Source organism: Entelurus aequoreus, linkage group LG26, assembly GCF_033978785.1.
Source record: "Entelurus aequoreus isolate RoL-2023_Sb linkage group LG26, RoL_Eaeq_v1.1, whole genome shotgun sequence".
Classification (NCBI taxonomy): domain Eukaryota; kingdom Metazoa; phylum Chordata; class Actinopteri; order Syngnathiformes; family Syngnathidae; genus Entelurus; species Entelurus aequoreus.
This window is the reverse complement of record NC_084756.1, coordinates 26,008,408-26,031,269: the sequence shown is the minus strand read 5'-3', so window position 1 is coordinate 26,031,269 and position 22,862 is coordinate 26,008,408. Positions and strand designations below refer to the sequence as shown.

Sequence of the window (22,862 nt, the reverse complement as noted above, 5' to 3'; positions counted from 1 at the left end):
TGACTTGTGATTGGCACTTAAGCACATGGCGGCTCTCAGTTTGATTTGGGTCTTTAGAAAGGTCAAAGTCCAGGTTTATTTTACAAAGCAACAGTCCAAGATGCCCCAAAGGGCTGCACAAGTTTGATTAGTTCATAAGATAACAAAGATAGACCAAAAGATGGTCAATAACATGAACAGGTTTGAAAAATATAGAATAAAATGAAATAAAATGAAATGAAATGAAATTAAAACAACCCAACCCAACACTACACTACACTACCCTACACTAAACCAAACTAAACTAAACTAAAACAAAACAAAACAAAACAAACTACACTACACTACCCTACACTAAAACAAACTAAACAAGACAAAACAGAATAAACTACACTACACTAAACTAAACTAAAACAAAACAAACTACAATACACTACACTACACTACACTAAACTAAAACAAAACAAAACAAGACAAAACTAAATAAACTACACTAAACTAAACTAAACTAAACTAAAACAAAACAAACTACACTACCCTACACTAAAACAAACTAAACTAAACTAAAACAAAACAAATCAAGACAAAACAAAATAAACTACACTAAACTAAACTAAAACAAAATAAAACAAAACAAACTACACTACACTACCCTACACTAAAACAAACTAAACTAAACTAAAACAAAACAAACAAGACAAAACAAAATAAACTACACTAAACTAAAATAAAACAAAACAAACTACACTACACTACACTACACTACACTACCCTACACTAAAACTAAACTAAACTAAAACAAAACAAACAAGACAAAACAAAATAAACTACACTAAACTAAAAAAAAAAAACTACACTATACTACACTACCCTACACTAAAACAAACTAAACTAAACTAAAACAAAACAAACAAGACAAAACAAAATAAACTACACTAAACTAAACTAAAACAAAACAAACTACACTACACTACCCTACACTAAAACAAACTAAACTAAAACAAAACAAAACAAAAATAATAACAAAACAAAATAAAATAAAATAAAATAAAATAAAATAAAATAAAATAAAATAAAATAAAATAAAATAAAATAAAATAAAATTAAATTAAATTAAATTAAATTAAATCAAACAATAAATACAAATACAATATTTCAGACATTACTAAAAAGGGGGCGTAACCTGGGCCTGGTCTGGGCGTGCCACGTCAAGCCAATTCCTGAGATCAAATTCCATGTCGATTGCAATGCGATGAAGAAATGTGCTTGGCTTTGTCCGTGTGCACACTTTAACGCACCTGAATGTTTACTGGCGTACGTACTTTCCTGGCTTTGAACGTATGCGTCTATTTTTAGATATCCTCCTGAGAATCATTTTGATGTATTTATTTTGGCAAGGGGCTGGGGGAAATGGCCCCGTTACGCAAAACACAAATGTCCACTGTAGAGGACGCTGGGGGTGAGTGCGTGCGATAAGGAGCCAGAGAACGCCACCACCCAGAAAGTCCACCGGGTAAAAGCCGTGTCGACCTCTCGTCTAAACAAAGGAGGCCTGCGAATTAAAGAGATGAAAAGTGTGAGGAAAAGACAACAGATGGTTCGCTCGTGGCCCACAAACGGACCGGCGCTTCCAACAATAAACCAGAGCTTATGTTCTTGGAAAAACCACATCAGCTTGACCTTCGGCTTGGCGTCCATGAAGAAGGACAGAGAACGGTTTTAGACGGGTCTGGAGGTTCTGCGACTATCACAGACTATAATGACAATTTGGTGTTTTTACATTTGTATAGGTGGTGTGACATATTTGGGGCTTTTGTATCAGAGAAAATGTTTTTATTGGGGAAAAAAATTCAATAAAATAAAAAATAAATTAAAATAGCTTTTTATTTGATTATAGATTAATCATGTTTCTGTATTTTGTTCTCCGAATTGGCTTGGAAAAAAAAATGAACAAGAAAATCACTCAAAAAGCACAATATTGTGTTCATATTGGAAATATGTGTGAAAACAGGTTTATGGAGGTTAAGTAAGGTTATTACTGAAGCTTTTTTTTTTACACTGAATTTCTGTAACTTAATTGTTTGCGTTTGAATTTTGCGAACTGATTTTTTTTTTTACATAAAATTATGCTGACAATTTCATTGAAAACAAATTTGTTAGCAAAATGCGTTTGTTAGAAATTCAGTGAATAACAATTCAGTTTAGAAACATTTGCTGTATAAAAATTACGTGTTTAAAAATGTTGTGTTTAAAAGTCCAGTGTTTATAAATTCAGTGTATTAAAAAATCAGTGTTTAAAAAGTAATTTTTATACACTGAATGTTCAAACACATTTTCAAACAATTTTTTTTTCCAATTACAATTTTGCCATAAATTCCATACATTTTTGCCACTAAATTCAAACGCAAAAAATTCAGTATAAAAAAATTTGGTGTAAAAAAAATTCAGTGTTTAAAAATTCAGTGTAAAAAAATTAAGTGTTGAACAATTCAGTAATCAAAAGTTCAGTGTATAAAAATTCAGTATTTAAAAATTTGGTGTATAAAATTTCAGTGTTTGAAAATGCAGTGCATAAAAATCCAGTATATTAATATTCAGTTTTTAAAAATCCAGTGTAAAAAAAATTCAATGCATAAAAATTTGGTATATTAAAATTCTGTTTCGTTTTGAAGCAGAACATTTTTCTGCACTGATTTTTTTTTACACTGAATTTTTTACGTTACATTTTTAAACACTGAATTTTCTTCCACTGAATTTTTATACACTGAATTTTTAAATACTGAATTTTAATACACTGAATGTTATACACTGATTTTTTTTTCACTAAATTTTAAAACACGCAATTTGCTAACAATTTTTTCTCAATGAAATTGTCGGCATAAATTCAGTTCACAATATTTGAAGTGCAAAAAATTCAGTTACATATATTCAGCGTCAAAAAACAAAGCTTTTTGTAATAAAGACAAATTAACCTCCATACAGGTACCTTAATTATAATCCACATGGGGGGGTTAAAAAAAAGTATTTCTCGCCATCCCCGTATAAGTTGAATGTCACACTATTCTTGGTTTACGACCACATCCTTCTACTATCCTGGGGAGCAGCTCAGTATGTCAACACTGCAGCTGTACAAACTAGTTCGCTCTCTGTGATCACGGCGCTGCTAAAAGTAGTTCCTTGGTGTTAGCTTTTGTAATAAAAATAATGGTTAATACTCAAAACATGAGATGTAAATAGAGTATTGTTGGCGCTTTTTTGGATGTTTCCTTCGAGTGATTTAGAGGCAAAATTGATTACTCCTTTACACACCATTGCGAGCCTCCTAGAACGAGTCGATTATTACAAATTAGAATGCACAATAAAAAAACACTTGCCTCTTAGAAGGATTGTGAATGATGGGCAAAATTCCCCAAAAAAGTGCAGTTCCCCTTTAAAGTGAGGTCACAAGCCACAAAGTCTGAAAGTTCCATTCTTCAGGACACACACACACACACACACACACACACACACACACACACACACACACACACACACACACACACACACACACACACACACACACACACACACACACACACACACACACACACACACACACACTCTTGTATTTCTTACCTTCTTGAGACCTCCGAATAATGCCTACCTCTTTAGGACCAGCCTTTCTAGATATATAAAGATTTGTATCTACAACGTGAATAATATATACATACTATGCAGATATAAAAAAGCTTGTTGTGAAAAATGAGTTGGAATCTTACAAGAAAAAGGTCACAATTTCACAAGAAAAACTTAGAATTTTGGCAGTATTATAACAAAAGTTGTAATTTTACTCAACGCAAGTAAAAAATTTACAACAAAAAGTGAACATTTGTGCAATATTATGATAAAAGTTGGAATTTTACTCAATAACAGTCGCAATTTTACAAAAAAAGCTAAACATTTTGGCAATTTTATGAAAAGAGTCGTATTGATACTCGAAAAAGTCACAATTTTATAAGAAAACTTGAAAATTTTGGCAAGATTATAATAATCCAATTTTTACTTGGCAAAGTTATGACAAAAGTCATAATTTTACTCAAAAAAAATTGGCCATATTGGGATAAAAGTCAGAATTTTATATGACAAATGTCACAATTTTGCATTAAAACATAATCATTTTAGATAAAAAGGTAATCATTTTACGAGGAAAATATTGCAATATTACAGAAACAAAGAATATAAGAATTTGTTCCCAAATTTATAAGAAAAAAGATTGTGAGAATAAGACTGCTTTTAGTTCATATATTTTGGGGGGAATTTTTTGTTTGTAATTTTTAATCTTCATTATTTACTTCAAGTTATTACAGTATGTCTCTATATACATATTTTTTTTAAATTAATTTTGGCTAAAGGGGGCGCATTTCAATTTGTTACACACACTTGTTATTTCATATGTTGGCCAGAGGTGGAGCACTTCAAATTTTTACACACACTTGTTATTTCATATGTTGCCCAGAGGGGGAGCACTTTTAAAACCGACACACAGTCAATTTGAAAAATCCTTCCTAATCTTGATAGATTTCACCACCAGGGGTGCAAACGAGCTCTCTATCTTTTGTTTTTTTGTAACGTGCTTAAGGCCGATGACAAAGGAGTCACGGACCACAGATGGCCCCTGTGCCGCACTTTGGGCAACCCAGCTGTAGAAGCTAACTGTTAATGGCCACTATACGTAGTGTATTTGTTCACCCTACGGTCACATATGGGACGTGGGTTGTCTTACGTTTTTTCGGGGATGAATAGGGAAGTCCTTCTTTAGCTGCTATCTTGTTTTATCATATATTTGTCAATGTTTACTTTTGTATGCACATTAAATTAAAAAAAAAGATCCTGACTTTGGAGCAATGTTCACGGATTTTAGTATTTGGCTCTCTATTAGATGCAATGGTTTTCAGTATTGGGACAATGATTTCAGTCCTAACTTGTTCACACCTCCTCATATGGAAGGTACTTTTCCTTGTTGATGTCTCAAGAAGGGTAGAAATACATGAACACACACACACACACAGACACACACACACACACACACACACACTCCATCTCCCATCCCAGGCACGCTAAAGGCCAAAGAAGAAGAAGAAAAGAAGATGTGATATCTATGCAGGGGAAATGAGGCGTAAACATGGTAGCGTGTCATCAGGGGAGCACTAGAAGCTTTTTGTCTGGCACCACTGGAAGCTACTTCAAGACGTGAAAACCAGGCACGGTTCCAGTTGGCCCGGGTCCAGCATTGTGTCTCCTATGAAAAGAAGACCAAAGACTTTGCCTCCTCGTGGAATCCGTGCATGGAAACATTCCCCAAGTATGAAAAGCACATGGGAGTGCGGCTTCAGAGCGTAAATACTGAAGCAAACACACCACAGGTTGTTCACCAGCAACAACTGACTTTATTTGTGTCATTGTGAGCACTAGAAGGGCCAACGTGAGCTTTTGGACAGGTATCACTGACAGGAAGCTGCACTGCCCCCGTGTGGAGGACGCTATGTATTACAAGAGCTACCAAAAAGGGAATCAGTGAAATTAGTTGATTAGTGTTCATTTTTTCTAAATCATGCCTTTTCTTCTTAGAAAAAATAATATGTTTTTTCTTGCAATATACTATTTTTAAAATAATTTAACTTCATAATATTATATTTTTTTAATATGCTTTTATGTACCACTAAATTAAATTAAATTATATTAATGTTTTGTTGTTTTTTTAGAACTATTCTGCTGAGTTTTTATCTTGGAAAAAGTAATGCACGATTTTAATACAAATTTAAAAAAATAATAAGTTTGGTTTTCTGGTAATATTGCAATGCTACATTATTTATGTAGATAATCCATATTTGTATTTTCTTTTTTAATAATTATTATTACTATTTTGACCCCAAAAAAACCCCATGTGAAATTTGCAGCAATTTTAATTCTTATCTCCTCCCAGCAGACATTAAATCAACGTTGAGAACTTGTTCAATTAGCAAATCAAACCTAACGTTGAAACAACATGACAACGTTTAATCAATGTTGGGTTCTGACGTTGATTCGATCATTGAATTTTGGTCATTTCCAAACCAATATTCTACAACACAAATACTCAAACCTAACGTTGAAACAACATGCTTTTTGACGGCGTTCAATCAATGTTAGGTTCTGATGTTCATTCGACCATTGAATTTTGGTCATTTCTCAACCAATATTCTACAACACAAATACAACGTTGAAACAACATACTTTTTGACAATATTTAATCAATGTTGGGTTCTGATGTTGATTTAACCATTGAAATTCGGTCATTTTTCAACCAATAATCTACAACACATATACTCAAACCTTATGTTGAAACGTTTATTTAATGAGGTTGTGACGTTGATTTGATCATTGAAATTTGGTCATTTCCCAACCAATATTCTACAACACAAATACAACGTTGAAACAACATGCTTTTTGATGACGTTCAATCAATGTTGGGTTCTGATGTTGATTTGACCATTGAATTTTGGTCATTTCCCAACCAATATTGTACAACACAAACATAATGTTGAAACAACATGCTTTTTGACGACGTTTATTCAATGTTAGGTTCTAATGTTGATTTGACCATTGAATTTTGGTCATTTCCCAACCAAAATTCTACAACACAAATACAACGTTGAAACAACATGCTTTTTGACGACGTTCAATCAATGTTGGGTTCTGATGTTGATTTGACCATTGAAATTTGGTCGTTTCCCAACCAACAACGTGGATCCAAGGTCAGACATCAACGTTGTCTGAATTTACAAATATGACTATTTTGCGTCGTTGTCCCAAAGTCAGTTTTAAAGGACAAGTACGTTAAATCTGTCTTCCAGAAAGCTAAGATAAGAAGGATCTTAAAAAGTAGATGTGTTTCTGTCAGGGGGGTTCAACTGTGGAACAGCTTGGATGATTCCTTCAAAAGTTCAAGTTCCATTCACACATTTAAAAAACACTTTAAGACCAATGTCTTGAAAAAATATATCACCCTTGAATCAACACAGTAGTTAATACTATGATCAATGTTAATTCAAATACTAAATGTGGGATAGAAATAATAATGGAAGTGTTTGTATATAGTATATAAATTGGTACAAAGTTTAACACGTCTACAAAGATATTTCACATGACTTTACTATGTATATAATTGAACTGTGTTTATGTTGTGTATAATGTGTATTTATAATATGTTGTACAATTTTCGGAAGTTCATTTTGTACAAAGGACACTTCATAATTTTCGGAAGTTCATCTTGTACTTTGACATTGTTTATGGGGTTAGGCCCAATAAGTGTTCAACTTCAGCCTAAACCCTTTCGGTCCGCAACATTTTCATTTTCAATCTATGAATGTACAACTATTTGCTTATTTTGTTGACCATTGACCGAAGAATAATAAACTATAAATCAACGTTGTATCAATGTCTTGTGCCTGCTGGGCTTCAACCTTCTGAAAACCACAGTAATAAATATGTATTTGATTGATTATCCAGTGAATTGTGTCCATTTTGCAGAAGAACAGGGGCCGTACTTACCAAGCTTCTCAGAATTACTCCTAAGAAGTCTGCTAAGAGTTGACTTAAGAGTAAATAAATTCTTGGCTGAAAGCTGCACTTAAAAGTTAGTTATCAAGCGTCTTACTCACACTTTCAGCGAAGTGTAGGACTGAATCTTAAGTGTCACACTCAGAGCTGAATTACGACATTACTATGTGCCGTAAACGCAATTTTAGGTGACGTCATTTCTGTGTCCATAGAAATGACCAATCACGGAAGGGAATCCCTTGTCTAAGAATAAAGAAATATCTTGGAAATATTTAAGTGGACAATGGGAGTGTATATTTTGACAATAAACTACAAAATAATACAAAACAAACTAGTCCCCGCCGGCACTCACGCTACCGCTCCCTCTCTTCTCTCGCCCACACACTCACTGACGTCACTCACCTCACGGCCACACACATACGCTACTGTCATAACATTTTCTTTCCAATTCATTAATTAGGCAACTAATTTGAAACTGGTGTGGGTGGCTCTATATATACTAGCCCACTGCAGACACATGCAGAAATCAACAAGGAATCGAAAAGTATTAAATCTGTGACAAAAATAATATCCGCTCTGTCTAAACGATACCGTTTGATCAGCTGCTCGTCATCAAACAAATCCAGAACATCGTTCCGCTCCCTGAATGTTCGCGCACGTCTCTCTCGCCTCAGTGCCATCCCCTGCTGGCAACTCCTAACCACTTAAGACACCTCTGAAGGTCTCTTAAATATCGTGGAGAGTAGGAGTGATTCTTAGACTTAAGAACGTTGATAAAAAGCTTTTATTCTTAAGTTTGAGAGTAGGACTAAATTTTGCAAATTCTCAGGACTTAAGTGTAAAATGGCACTCTAAGAAGCTTGATAAGTACGGCCCCAGATTACTAAATAGAAACGTAAAAAAATAAAAGACAAAAAAACCCTACAATATAGATCAGTAAACAGTACTATACTAACAGTAAGGAAGGCAAGTAAGAATGTCCAAATTAAGAGCAGGCTTGCATTATTACAACACGCTCTCACTTTCGTAGAAGAATACTTAAAATCTCTCAATGAGCAATTTTGTTTGACTAAGCCCTACTTTTACGAGTTCCCTTTTTTCTAAATGCAACCATATGCCGGCCTGGATTAACATCCAAGAGGGGAAGCGGGAGGGGGAAGCAGGGGCTGAATGACATGTGACCTCAAGAAACACTCGGTCGAGAGACTTTCTTTCTTTTTTTTTTTTTCTTTTTTTTTGGCACAAACAAGACAATTAAATACAGCAAAAAGTCCAAATGACGACATGTCACGGGCTGTCACTTCCGTGCCACTGGGGTCCTTTCGCTGATCACTGAGGCAACATGCTGGATAACACAAAACAGACTTTTGAAGAGGACTCCAAATTCTCATCTGTGCAATCCACTCCTCTTGACAAAATTGGTGCAGTTCAGCTAAATGTGTTGCTTGTCTGACATGGACTTGTTTCTTCAGCATTGTCCACACGTCAGGACTTTGGGAAGGCCATTCCATTCTCGCCTGATTTAGCCATTCCTTTACCACTTTTGACGTGTGTTTGGGGTCATTGTCCTGTTGGAACACCCAACTGCGCCCAAGACCTGATGATTTTAGGTTGTCCTGAAGAATTTGGAGGTAATCCTCCTTTTGCATTGTCCCATTTACTCTCTGTAAAGCAGCAGTTCCATTGGCAGCAAAACAGGCCCAGAGCATAATACTACCACCACCATCCTTGACGGTAGGGATGGTGTTCCTGGGATTTTTTCCTCCAAACATATTGCTGGGTATTGTGGCCAAACGGCTCAATTTTTGTTTCATCTGACATCACATGGACAAAGATAAGACCTTCTGGAGGAAAGTTCCATTGTAGAAGTTATTGGAAACTCAAGACAGCCATGACATGTTGTTCTTTACAAGTGTATGTACACTTTTGACCACGACTGTACATAAAAGAAGCTAAACGTAGCACGACCGTGGGCGAATGTGTCTCAACATGAAATCTGTGTTTCGTGGTCCAACATGTGCGCCAGGTGGTTGTGCTAATATAAACGGACCGACATCATCCCAGACAGACTTGAGAAACTGAAAAAACAATTTTTTTCCCTCCATCCAGAGTGAACCAATGGATCTTTAGCTCATCCGAGGACTTAAAGGCCTACTGAAAGCCACTACTAGCGACCACGCAGTCTGATAGTTTATATATCAATGATGAAATCTTAACATTGCAACACATGCCAATACGGCCGGGTTAACTTATAAAGTGACATTTTACATTTCCCGCTGAACTTCCGCTTGAAAACGTCTATGTATGATGACGTTTGCGCGTGACGTCACGACGGCAACGGAAGTATTCGGACCCAATGTGTCACCATACAAACTGCTCTGTTTTCATCGAACAATTCCACAGTATTCTGGACATCTGTGTTGGTGAATCTTTTGCAATTTGTTTAATGGACAATGAAGACTGCAAAGAAGTATTAGCGGCGGATTACAGCAACACAACCAGGAGGTTGTGTTGTGTTTGAGCAGGATAGCAGACGTGCTACCGTGAGTACAGTTTTGGCTTCCAAACATTTGATCGCTTGCCCGTACGTGCGTGTCGATATGTGCATGTCACGTACGTAACTTTGGGGAAATATATGTTTCTTGCCGACTCTGATGGCGGCCGGGGTGTCGTTGAAAGCTACAACGCCCGCCGCCGCTCCGTAATTAGCTTCAATTGTTAAGCTTCACCAAGCTGGAAATTATTAATCGTGTATTTACATGTCCATGGTTTAATAGTATTGTTGATCTGCTGTCTATCCTTCCAGTCAAGGTTTTTTTTCATTTTGTTTCTATCTGCATTTGCGCCCGATGCTATCACGTTAGCTCCGTAGCTAAAGTGCGTCAACGATGTATTGTCGTGGAGATAAAAGTCACTGTGAATGTCCATTTCGCGTTGTCGACTCTCATTTTCAAGAGGATATAGTATCCCAGGTGGTTTAAAATACAAATCCGTGATCCACAATATAAAAAGGAGAGAGTGTGGAATCCAATGAGCCAGCTTGTACCTAAGTTACGGTCAGAGCGAAAAAAGATACGTCCATCACTGCCTCTCAAGTCCTTCACTCTAATGTTCCTCATCCACGAATCTTTCATCCTCGCTCAAATTAATGGGGTAATCGTCACTTTCTCGGTCCGAATCTCTCTCGCTCCATTGTAAACAACGGGGAATTGTGAGGAATACTAGCTCCTGTGACGTCACGCTACTTCCGCTACAGGCAAGGCTTTTTTTTAATCAGCGACCAAAAGTTGCGAACTTTATCGTCGATGTTCTCTACTAAATCCTTTCAGCAAAAATATGGCAATATCGTGAAATGATCAAGTATGACACATAGAATGGATCTGCTATCCCCGTTTAAATAAAAAAATGTCATTTCAGTAGGCCTTTAACTCCTGAACTCGTCGTGGTGCAAAGTGCATGGAAAAGCCACGAGAGGGGAGAAAGATGGGCTGAGATTAGGTTCACCCTGAGAGTGTACCGTGAGATAGTCTGGTGTGCCGTGGTAGACTACCTAATTTCACTTATTTGGGTTCAAAATATTTTTGCAAAGCAGTAATTATAGTCTGCAAATGATGTGTTGTTGTTGAGTGTCGGTGCTGTCTGGAGCTCGGCAGAGTAACCGTGCAATACTCTTCCATATCAGTAGGTGGCAGCCGGTAGCTAATTGCTCCGTAGATGTCGGAAATGTCATGACGAGGGGGTTTTCGCATCTTCCTGCGATGATTTTTCTCCCGGGACGCAAACTGACTTTTCCGGACAACGGTAGAAGGTAGGAACATATTTATTCTCCTCTCAAAAAGGTGAAAACAAAAAGGCGCACCAGGCGAAGGCACAAACTGAGCGCAGAAAACAAAAGCTAAGACTTAGCATAAATTATGCACGGGGCAAAACAAAAACTCGCTAACTGTGGCATGAATAAACAAAACTTACTTGACAAGGCATGAAGCCATCGCTTGAATACGAGCATGAAACTATGGCATGAAAATGATGACAGATGTGAACGAAAGCATGTATTGTCTTTGTGTGATGATGTAAATGAGGTGTGCTTGTATTGTATATTAAGTATGTGTACATGAAAGGGTATTTTATGACTTTTCTTCATTTAAAAACATGCTATAGTATGTTTTTATTGTCATAATTTTATTGCATGATTTTTGTATCCCTTTAATTTAGGTAGCCAGGGACTGCAGATGGAAATGAGTTATTTAGCTATAATCTGGTACAGAACATATCTGTCTTTGAACTTAATGTTTCTGTGCATTCTCCCTTCAAATAAAGACTAAACTAAAAGAGCATGAAACAATCCGCATGAATACCAGCATGAACAGAGCAAGGAAAGAACAATCAATGTCGCCAGACCGACTAACTGGCAACGACAGGCTTAAATAGTAGTCTCCTGATTAGAACTAAAACTAAAACAAGGGTGCACAAAAACAGGAACTTAAAAAACAGAAAATAACAATCCAGACCACAGATCATGACAGGAAATAGCGGGAGGCAGCGTGCAGGTAAAAAAGTGTCTAATGCAGTGGTTCTTAACCTTGTTGGAGGTACCGAACCCGAACAGTTTCATATGCGCATTCACCCAACCCTTCTTTAGTGAAAAAAATAAATAAAAAATTCAAATTCAAGACAAAGTTATATGTTTTTGGTAACACTTTAGTATGGGGAACATATTCTAAGTAACAAAGACTTAATTTAGAGTTATTTGGTTAGGGTTAAGGTTAGAGGGTTAGGGTTATAATAAGGCCATGCTGAATAAGGCATTAATAAGTACCTAATAATGACTAATTAAGAGCCAATATGTTACTAATTTGCATGTTAATAAGCAACTAATTAATGGTGAATATGTTCCCCATACTAAAGTGTTACCATGTTTTATTACTGGTGCACAAAATGAAGCGTGCATGAACATCACCTTGTTCAAAGAACAAAACCAACACAGTGCATAAACTCACAACAAATTACACACCTGCAAACCAGTCAGCTGTTGCCGTATCCGTAATATGCTGATAGGGAGAAGTTTGTATTTACACGATGAGTCGGGTGTGTCTCGACCTCCACCGAACCCCTGAGCATGACTCACCCAACCCCTAGGGTTCCATCGAACCCAGGTTAAGAACCACTGGTCTAATGCTTAAACCAAAAATAAACAAAAGGTGAGTGCCCCTAAGAAAAGGCATTGAAGCTTAGGGAAGGCTATGCAGAACGAAGCTAAAACTGAAGTGGCTACAAAGTAAACAAAAACAGAATGCTGGACGACAGCAAAGACTTACTGTGGAGCAAAGACGGCGTCCACAATGTACATCCCAACATGACATGACAATCAACAATGTCCCCACAAAGAAGGATAAAAACAACTGAAATATTCTTGATCGCTAGAACAAAGTAGATGCGGGAAATATTGCTCAAAGGAAGACATGAAACTGCTACAGGAAAACACCAAAAAAGGAGAAAAAGCCACCAAAATAGGAGCGCAAGACAGGAACTAAAACACTACACCATACTTGCCAACCTTGAGACCTCCAATATCGGGAGGTGGGGGTAGGGGGTGGGGGGGCGTGGTTATTTACAGCTAGAATTCACCAACTCGAGTATTTCATATATATATATATATATATATATATATATATATATATATATATATATATTTATTTTATTTACATAAAAGAAATACTTGAATTTCAGTGTTCCGGTGGCTATCCATTAGATGGCAGTATTGTCCTGTTTAACTTCTCCGTTCATGATGAGTATATCATTTCGGCCACCGTGTTCAATGGAGAAGTCTGTTCTACATATTTACAGGCAACATACACCTTCCCCTTCCAACTGTCCTGGATGAACTGAAATTCTTGTTTCCATTCGTTTTGGAACTTGCAAGCGTACTTCTTCATCTTGCTCGTCGACGGCGTTGCCATGTCTGTAACTTCCTCGTTCTTCTGCTTCGTCTCCTTGTTGTGTGCGCAGTTGTGCACTCTACTCTCTAAAAGCCCCAGATGTTATGACGTCATTGGGCAGGCAAGCTGTTTATATTGTGGGAAAGCGGAAGTGAGAACAGACTGTCCCCACTCAGGTCCGCATTGAGCTGGAGGGGGCGTGGCCTCCAGCTCCGGCTGAATACCGGGAGTTTGTCGGGAGAAAATCTCTGCCGGGAGGTTATCGGGAGAGGCGCTGAATACCGGGATTCTCCCGCTAAAAACGGGAGGGTTGGCAAGTATGATCTAAAAAACTCCAAATAAGTCAGGGGGTGATGTGACAGGTGGTGACAGTACACCTACTTTGAGACAAGAGCTATAGTGATGGTTATGCTTTAAAGTCATATCCAACAATTATGACAATGACTTTTTACTGTCAACTGAGTTTCGTTTTTTTAATGATTTCTACTGGTGGTGTGCCTCCGGACTTTTTCAAGGCAAAAAATGTGCCTTGGCTCCAAAAAAGGTAGAAAACACTGATCTAAGAGCAGCCGTGACAAGAAGAGGCAGGAATAGATGAGGACTTACACTTGATTGCAGGAGCCGCAGGCTGGGTGACGACACACTGCCAAGTCTCTGTGGCTTCCTCCTGTTGCTAAACCACAAGGAGCCAATCACCAAAATCCTTTTGTCTTTATTTTGGCCGGGAACCCGATCAGAGCTTTTTGGCCCCCCCGCCACACCTTTTAGGCGTGCAGAAGCGGAGAATGCAGTCGGCGCTACAAAGCAGATGTGCACGTCAAACAGATTTGCTATCGAACAAACGCGGCGTTCATTGGGATTAGCTCGACTGTCACAGTGTTCGGGGGGGAAACACTTTAATAATTATATTTGTCATGCTTTTATCAGCAGATGCTTTTCATTCTGGCAGCAGCTGCTGTCATTTATTCTTTGTTTTTGCATGATGATGTTAACATGCACACTTCAAGTCAACCCAAAAATAATAATAATAATAATAGATTTTATTTGTTAAAAAAAAGCACTTTCCATTGAGCAAACAACCTCAAAGTGCTACTGTGTATTAAAAAATAAATACAAAGATAATAAAAAATTAAAAAATAACAACTATAACTAGCATGCATATATCTAAAAAAAAAAGGCTTTTTTTTTTTTTTTAATGAAGGGTTTTTAAGATTTTTTTTAAAAGCATCCAGTCTGTGGTGCCCTCAGGTGGTCAGGGAGTGCGTTCCACAGACTGGGAGCGGGTATGTTGGCTGGCTAAAATGGGTACTGGGTGTTGCTAGAACACATAGGCACCGATCTACATTTCTGCCAGTGGGTGCTCGGTATGTGTGTATTAGTGTTGTCCCCATACCAATATTTTGGTACCGGTGCCAAAAATATTTCGGTACTTTTCGATACTTTTCTAAATAAAGGGGACCACAAAAATGTCATTATTGGCTTTATTTTAACAAATTACTGCAATTTAGTCCTTAAATAAAATAGTGAACATTCTAGACAACTTGTCTTTTAGTGGTAAGTAAACAAACAAAGACTCCTAATTTAGCTGCTGACATATTCAGTAACATGTTGTGTCATTTATCTACCTATTATTTTGTCAACATTATTAAGGACAAGCAGTACAAAATGAATTATTAATCTACTTGTTCATTTACTGTTAATATCTGCTTACTTTCTGTTTTAACATGTTCTATCTACACTTTTCATTCTGGCAGCAGCTGCTGTCATTTATTCTTTTTTTTTTGCATGATGATGTTAACATGCACACTTCAAGTCAACCCAAAAATAATAATAATAATAATAGATTTTATTTGTTAAAAAAAAAGCACTTTTCATTGAGCAAACAACCTCAAAGTGCTACAGTGTATTAAAAAATAAATACAAAGATAATAAAAATTTAAAAAATAACAACTAGAACTAGCATGCATATATCTAAAAAAAAAAAGGCTTTTTTTTTAAATGAAGGGTTTTTAAGATTTTTTTTAAAAGCATCCACAGTCTGTGGTGCCCTCAGCTGGTCAGGGAGAGCGTTCCACAGACTGGGAGCGGGTATGTTGGCTGGCTAAAATGGGTACTGGGTGTTGCTAGAACACATAGGCGCCGATCTACATTTCTGCCAGTGGGTGCTCGGTATGTGTGTATTAGTGTTGTCCCCATACCAATATGTTGGTACCGGTACCAAAAGTATTTCAGTACTTTTTGGTACTTTGATACTTTTCTAAATAAAGGGGACCACAAAAAATGTCATTATTGGCTTTATTTCAACAAATTACTGCAATTTTGTCCTTAAATAAAATAGTGAACATACTAGACAACTTGTCTTTTAGTAGTAAGTAAACAAACAAAGGCTCCTAATTTAGCTGCTGACATATTCAGTAACATATTGTGTCATTTATCTACCTATTATTTTGTCAACATTATTAAGGACAAGCAGTACAAAATGAATTATTAATCTACTTGTTCATTTACTGTTAATATCTGCTTACTTTCAGTTATAACATGTTCTATCTACACTTCTGTTAAAATGTAATAATCACTTATTCTTCTGTCGTTTGGTACTTTACATTAGTTTTGGATGATACCGCAAATTTAGGTATCGGCCCGATACCAAGTAGTTACAGTATCAGACATTGGTCATATTCAAAGTCCTCATGTGTCCAGGGACATATTTCCTGAGTTTATAAACATAATATAATTTTTTTTTTTTTTTTTAAACGAAAGAAGATTTTGTGATGTTAAAAAATATCAATGTAATCATAGTAGCATCGACTAGATACGCTATTGTACGTGGTATCATTACAGTGGATGTTGGGTGTAGATCCACCAATGGCGTTTGTTTATATTGCAGCCTCCTGGAAGAGTTGGTGCTGCAGGGAATTCTGGGGATTTTTTATGTAGTGTGCAAATATTCTTCCAAAATGTGTTTGTCGTTGTTGTTTAGTGTGGTTTTAGAATAGAATAGAAAGTACTTTATTGATGCCTGGGGGAAATTCAGCACCACAGTTCGCTCACAATAGACAATAAAAACGTAGGTATTTTTTACATGTGAATAATATAAATACAGTCTATTATACAGCATTATTCACATGTGAATAATATAAATTTAGTCTATTATACAGCATTATTCACATGTGAATAATATAAATACAGTCTATTATACAGCCTTATTCATATGTGAATAATATAAATTTAGTCTATTATACAGGATTATTCACATGTGAATAATATAAATACACTCTATTATATAGCAGTATTCACATGTGAATAATATAAATACAGTCTATTATACAGCATTATTCACATGTGAATAATATAAATTTAGTCTATTATACAGCATTATTCACATGTGAATAATATAAATACAGTCTATTATACAGCCTTATTCATATGTGAATAATATAAATTTAGTCTATTATACAGGATTATTCACATGTGAATAATATAAATACACTCTATTATATAGCAGTATTCACATGTGAATAATATAAATATAGTCTATTATACAGCATTATTCACATGTGAATAATATAAATACAGTCTATTATACAGCATTATTCACACGTGAATAATATAAATACAGTCTATTATACAGCATTATTCACACGTGAATAATATAAATACATTATACATTTACAGTACAGTACAGTACAGTACATTTACATTACAGTAGTTTCACTATATGGCACATGTTTATGACAGTGTTGGCGTTGTTCATACTGCCACCCTTAGTGTGACATGTATGGTTGTTGACTAAGTATGCCCTTCATTCACTCAGTGTGTTCAAAGTCAAGATGATTGTGTCATTTGTTCATTATCAAGCACAATGAAAGCTTGGTTAGGCTTTGTTAATTATAGACTATACGATTCGTGACTTATTTATTAAGAAAAACGGACCAATCTCGCTACATTATTAACAACAACAAGATTGAATTTACAAAAATTATTTGAAAAATTGAAAGAGCCCATGCTAGAACATTCAACCACTGTGCCGCACAATCATAAAATGAACTTAATTACAGATAAAACCCCCTGAACATAATCAGTGTTGGTATCTGAAACATCCCTGAGCTGTGAAGATGGACCGTGTTCAGCAGATAATTACCAGGACTTCTTCTTCTTTCTAGTTGCCTTGATGGTCGCGACTGGAAGTAAACTTTGGGAGGTGCCCACCTCCTCCACCAACCTTAACGAAAGCCTGCCAGGGGGGCCACACTGCCACTACCGCCAGGATGGAGTGAGAATCACAGCGGAGATACCGCCAAAGTTGGATGGCACCTGGCTGTCAACAAGGTAAAGGAACTGTTCCAAGTGAAAAATACAACAAACGGTTGTAGTAAAGGAGGTAGTAGTCAAGGAGGCCGATAACCGAGATTTGGAGCTGATATTCATAAAAATTATGCCCCGCCGGCATCTTCAATTTGGCCCGCGAGAAGGCACGAGTACAACAACCAATCAAGGTATTACGTATTAAATAGGTGCTTATTTGGCGCCATGTAGTGGACAAGGTGAGTGACTCAGGCCCGTGGCCATGGGGTGTACTTGCTAGAAACCACATGCACTACCCAATCCAAACAACCTTCCCTAGTCATGAAGCAAGAACAATAACAATTCAACTAGCACAAAAAGTCAACAAACATATCAAACATAACACAACCTGCTCACTGAACTTTGTGGATATTATTAAAAAAGCAAAAAAAACAGCCAACCAACATGAAAAATTCAAAATTACACCCATGATCCATTACAAAGCATGATGGGGGAAATGCAAAAAAACTCTCTCCACACTTATCCATTTTAGACGCATTTTAGTATACTTGATATTTCTGATTGATCACAAAACTTTAAGGACGCCGTCACGAAGGTAAACAAGGTAGGAGTCGAACTTTCACATACTCTTAATATCCAATTATAGTAATCATTAATTAAATATTCAAAATATTAATATAATATGTACACACACACACACACACACATATATATACATATATATATATATATATATATATATATATATATATATATATATATATATATATATATATATACACATATACATAAAACCCATAAAATTGTTAAAAATTTAGTAGATGTTGAGTTATTGCAGTAGATGTCATCATTTTCCTATCTACTGAATTTTTAACAATTTTATGGGTTTTATATATATATATATATATATATATATATATATATATATATATATATATATATATATATATATATATATATACACACACACACATATATATAAAACCCATAAAATTGTTAAAAATTTAGTAGATGTTGAGTTATTGCAGAGGTATATACTGTATGTATACCCCTGCAATATATATATATATATATATATATATATATATATATATATATATATATATATATATATATATATATATATATATATATATATATATATATATATATATATATATATATATATATATATATATATAAAATCCATAACCGATATTTTAAAACATTTTTAAATATTTTAAAATTTTAAAACATTTAGTAGATAATGAGTTATTGCAGAGGTATATACTGTATATATACCCCTGCAATATATATATATGTATATATATATATCTATATATATATATATATATATATATATATATATATATATATATATATATGCAATACATATACATTATATATATATATATATATATATATATATATATTCAATATATATATGCAATATATATACATATACATATATCCATATATATATATATATATATATATATATATATATATATACATACATATATATATATATATATTTATATATATGTATACATATATTTATATATACACACACATATACATATATATATATATATAAAATCCATAAACTGTTATAAAATTGTAAAAGGTTTAGTAGATGTTGAGTTATTGCAGAGGTATATACTATATATATATCCCTGCAATATATATATATATATATATATATATATATATATATATATATATATATATATATATATATATATATATACAGTATATTGCAGGGGTATATATACAGTATATACATATCTGCAATAACTCAACATCTACTCAATTTTCTAGTTTTATAGCAGTTTATGGTTTTAATACATTGGGAAGGTTTCTTTGTCAGGAACTCTGAAATATTGCTAACACTTAAATAAAAACAATTGTGGGCTCCTTCACGTAGCTTATAGTTGAGACATTTTTTAAGCTGGCTTGTCTTCTTTACTTATATACTAATCTCCTTTTTGTCATAATGTTTACACAAAGTTTGGATTTTTGGCAGCGGTATCTTTTCTGCCATCTTAATGTCCATCTGTCTCTGTTATTTCATTAAAACCACGGAACATGAACACAATTAGCCCACGCTCCGAGTGCTGGGAACGAACGCTTGATCGTTGAAAGAAAACGTAACAAGATTTCCTGGCAAGAAATGTACGTTTTGAAAGCTAAGTGAACAAGCAACCACGACTGTAGGAGGAACAGACAGCAAAGGCACGATAATCGGTGGATCTCTAGAAGAAACCTGATCTTTGATGATTACTGCTTTTAATAAGTTGTTTTTTCAGTTCTATCATAGTCATCGTTTTCCTATCACTGATAGCCACAGAAAATGAAATACAGACACCCGCCCTTGTATTCATTCAAGTTCTAGAGTGATATGTTCATCTTTCAGCCTGAATTCCAAGTTTTTCAACTGCCAACTGTTTGATTTGTGAAGTTAGTCTTGTGGCTATAAAAAAAAAAAATACAGCAATTTTTCATCCAGAAATTCTTCTTTGAAGTTTCAACATGAATTCCAAGTAGTGCGACTGCCAAACTGTTTGAGTTCCAAGACTCCACTGTGTGCAGTGGGTCTGTGGCTAAAAACCTCATTGTTAATTGTGCATTTTTGTTTGAATTCAAATTAAAACTATGATGCAAAAATCAAATGAAAATGTTTTGAGTTCCAAGAGTCCAATGTATACAACTTGTCCTGTTTCCAAGATGCAATGTGAGAATGCAACAAGCTAACCAAGCAGGAATCCACGTTCATTCCATTGATAGTTTCAATCCCTGTTTTCAGATGTGAAGTTCGTCCAGGTCCAGAGTTCCTCATTCGTTCCTACACCTTCCACCCGACTCGTCACTTCCAGGCCCTGCAGCACTACTACTCAGACAGCGGTTGTGAAGATCCCGCTTACTCCTTGCTGATCCAGGGCAAGCTCCGCCTTCGCCAGGCCTCTTGGATCACCCGGGGCGCCACCGAAGCCAATCACCACCTCAGCAAGGTGGCGATAGTCATCCACAGCCTGGGAGCCAAGCACAAGCTGGTTTCCAGGCTGCCCGCGTCCTGCGTGGGTCCGACGCTGGGTCGGTTGGTAGTCGGCAAGCCCCATGACCTTCACAATACCCGGGCAGGGAGGGGATGCCTGGCAGCTATGGGCTTCTCCATGATAGAGATGGCTGTGGTTAGGGTGGAGACTCAGCACCGCAACCATGGGGGGGAAATCCAGGACCTATTCCTGGGAGACATACAAACTGACTGGACACAGAGGACTCACTACAGACCTACCGGGTACCAGCAGCCACTGCAGAGCGCCATGGTGAGCTTAATTGTATATAAGCAGAAATGCATCCAACTAAGAACCTCCTTAAAATGCAGTTTAGATTTCCACACTAACTTGTTTCTATCCCTTCACTAATCCTTTCAGCATCACATCCACCCCTGTCCGGTCTGTGCTCTGGTGTACCGCTCCACAGAACAGTACCCCCCAGTGCTGCCTCACCGTCCGCAGGTTCCTATTTCTCTAGCTGGTTGCTGGGTGAGCCAGCGATGCGAGACTCGTCCCAACGTTCTCTTCCTCACCCGAGAGTTCCACTTTGATCCAGATGAGCATGCATGGGAGGGGATCTACCATCACTACTCGGACCCCTTCTGCTCTCAGAGCACCTTCACCCTGAGAGCCTCGGGTCACTACGCTCAGGGAAACCCTTCCGTCAAAGTACCGGGAGCCACTGAGTTTGTATTCAAAGTGACTGAAGTGAGAGTGACGGCTGACGAGGAGCCCACGGCTAAGCTGCTGAACGGGACAAAGACGGGAAAGTGTGGTCGTGCGGGAGCTTGGCAGGTCGGGGTGGAGCAGGACCTGAGTCCTACTCACGGGTGCACGGTGCTCGGCATCAAGCTGCCACATAAGGAGTACGAGCTCTTTAAAGTCGAGCTGGACCACAGGAAACACCCGCTGTTGTATGTTGGGGAGAGGCCGAAAGACGGTTCCACCCCAGACCGGCCATCAAAGAGAGCGACTTCCTTTCAGCCTCCCATGATGCTTTGCAGCCACAGGGAGACACAGCCTTCCAGTCGCCATAGCTCAGGACTTAACAGCAAGCAAGTCCAGGTGGATACCAGTGGGACCGGGAGGCTGACACAGATCCTGTTAGTTGTCCTCGGATCTGCTCTGTGCAGCTGGATTTGGGTTTTTTAGAGACACTGACGGAGTACGGCAGCTCTCTCTGTTACTGTGGTTTTGACCAGGTGTGAGGAACACCACAAGACATTCAGGAGAGCTGAATAAACACTTCACATTTTTATATCTGCTCCTTTTCTCGAACCTCCTCCAGGCTTTCAGACGGTGCCTTTTACTAACCCCAAGCTCGAGCTCAAGTTCTACTTCAAACTAATCTGCACGTAAACCACTGATACCAGCATAATCAAAGACTTCTGCTCTGGCCTCGTACTCGGTTTTCGTGAGATGCCATCATTACAAAGCAAGATGGTTGTTGAAATGTGGGTCGGCAGCGGGAGAACGATTGCACTTTGTACAAAGGATTGTTGATGCTGGAAAGAAAAGCAGCCAAAAGGCAGACATTCTGTAGTCAGTCCAACTTTGTGGTGCGAGAAGTTCTTCCTTAAAAAGCCGTTAAGCTAAATTTCTATCATCTTTCAGTCTGAACAAATCAAACGACTATTTATTTTATCGCCATATATATATAAATATATGTATATATATACTGTACTATTTGTAGCTAGCACCAGCAGAAGTGATTTCTTTGTGCATTAAAACGTGGCTTCCCATAATGCCTTGTGCTTTGATGACTCTTTAAAAGCTCTTTAAGTTCTCAGTCACAAATGTGTGTTTCACTTTTGCCAAAATGAAACCAAAATATCAATGTTCAGATGAGATTTTGACCGATTATGTTTTTTACAGGGCGGATACCGATTATTAGTAGTCAACAGAGGTGGGTAGAATAGCCAGAAATTGTACTCAAGTAAAAGTACAGTTACTTTAGAGATTTATTACTCAAGTAAAAGTAAGTAGTCACCCAAATATTTACTTGAGTAAAAGTAAAAAGTATGTTGTG

At 36.6% G+C, this 22,862-nt stretch overlaps 1 protein-coding gene across 1 annotated transcript in view; it reads left to right on the top strand.

Moving 5' to 3' along the window:
• apcdd1l (adenomatosis polyposis coli down-regulated 1-like) overlaps nucleotides 1-22,570 on the top strand; it is a 28,920-nt gene extending 6,350 nt beyond the window's left edge. The window contains exons 2-4 of the mRNA XM_062037447.1: nucleotides 17,657-17,822; nucleotides 20,584-21,103; nucleotides 21,212-22,570. Of these exons, the coding sequence (XP_061893431.1) occupies nucleotides 17,657-17,822; nucleotides 20,584-21,103; nucleotides 21,212-21,985 (1,460 nt within the window). The 3' untranslated portion in view covers nucleotides 21,986-22,570. The remainder of the gene's footprint in view (nucleotides 1-17,656; nucleotides 17,823-20,583; nucleotides 21,104-21,211) is intronic.
• The last annotated feature ends 292 nt before the right edge of the window (nucleotides 22,571-22,862 follow it).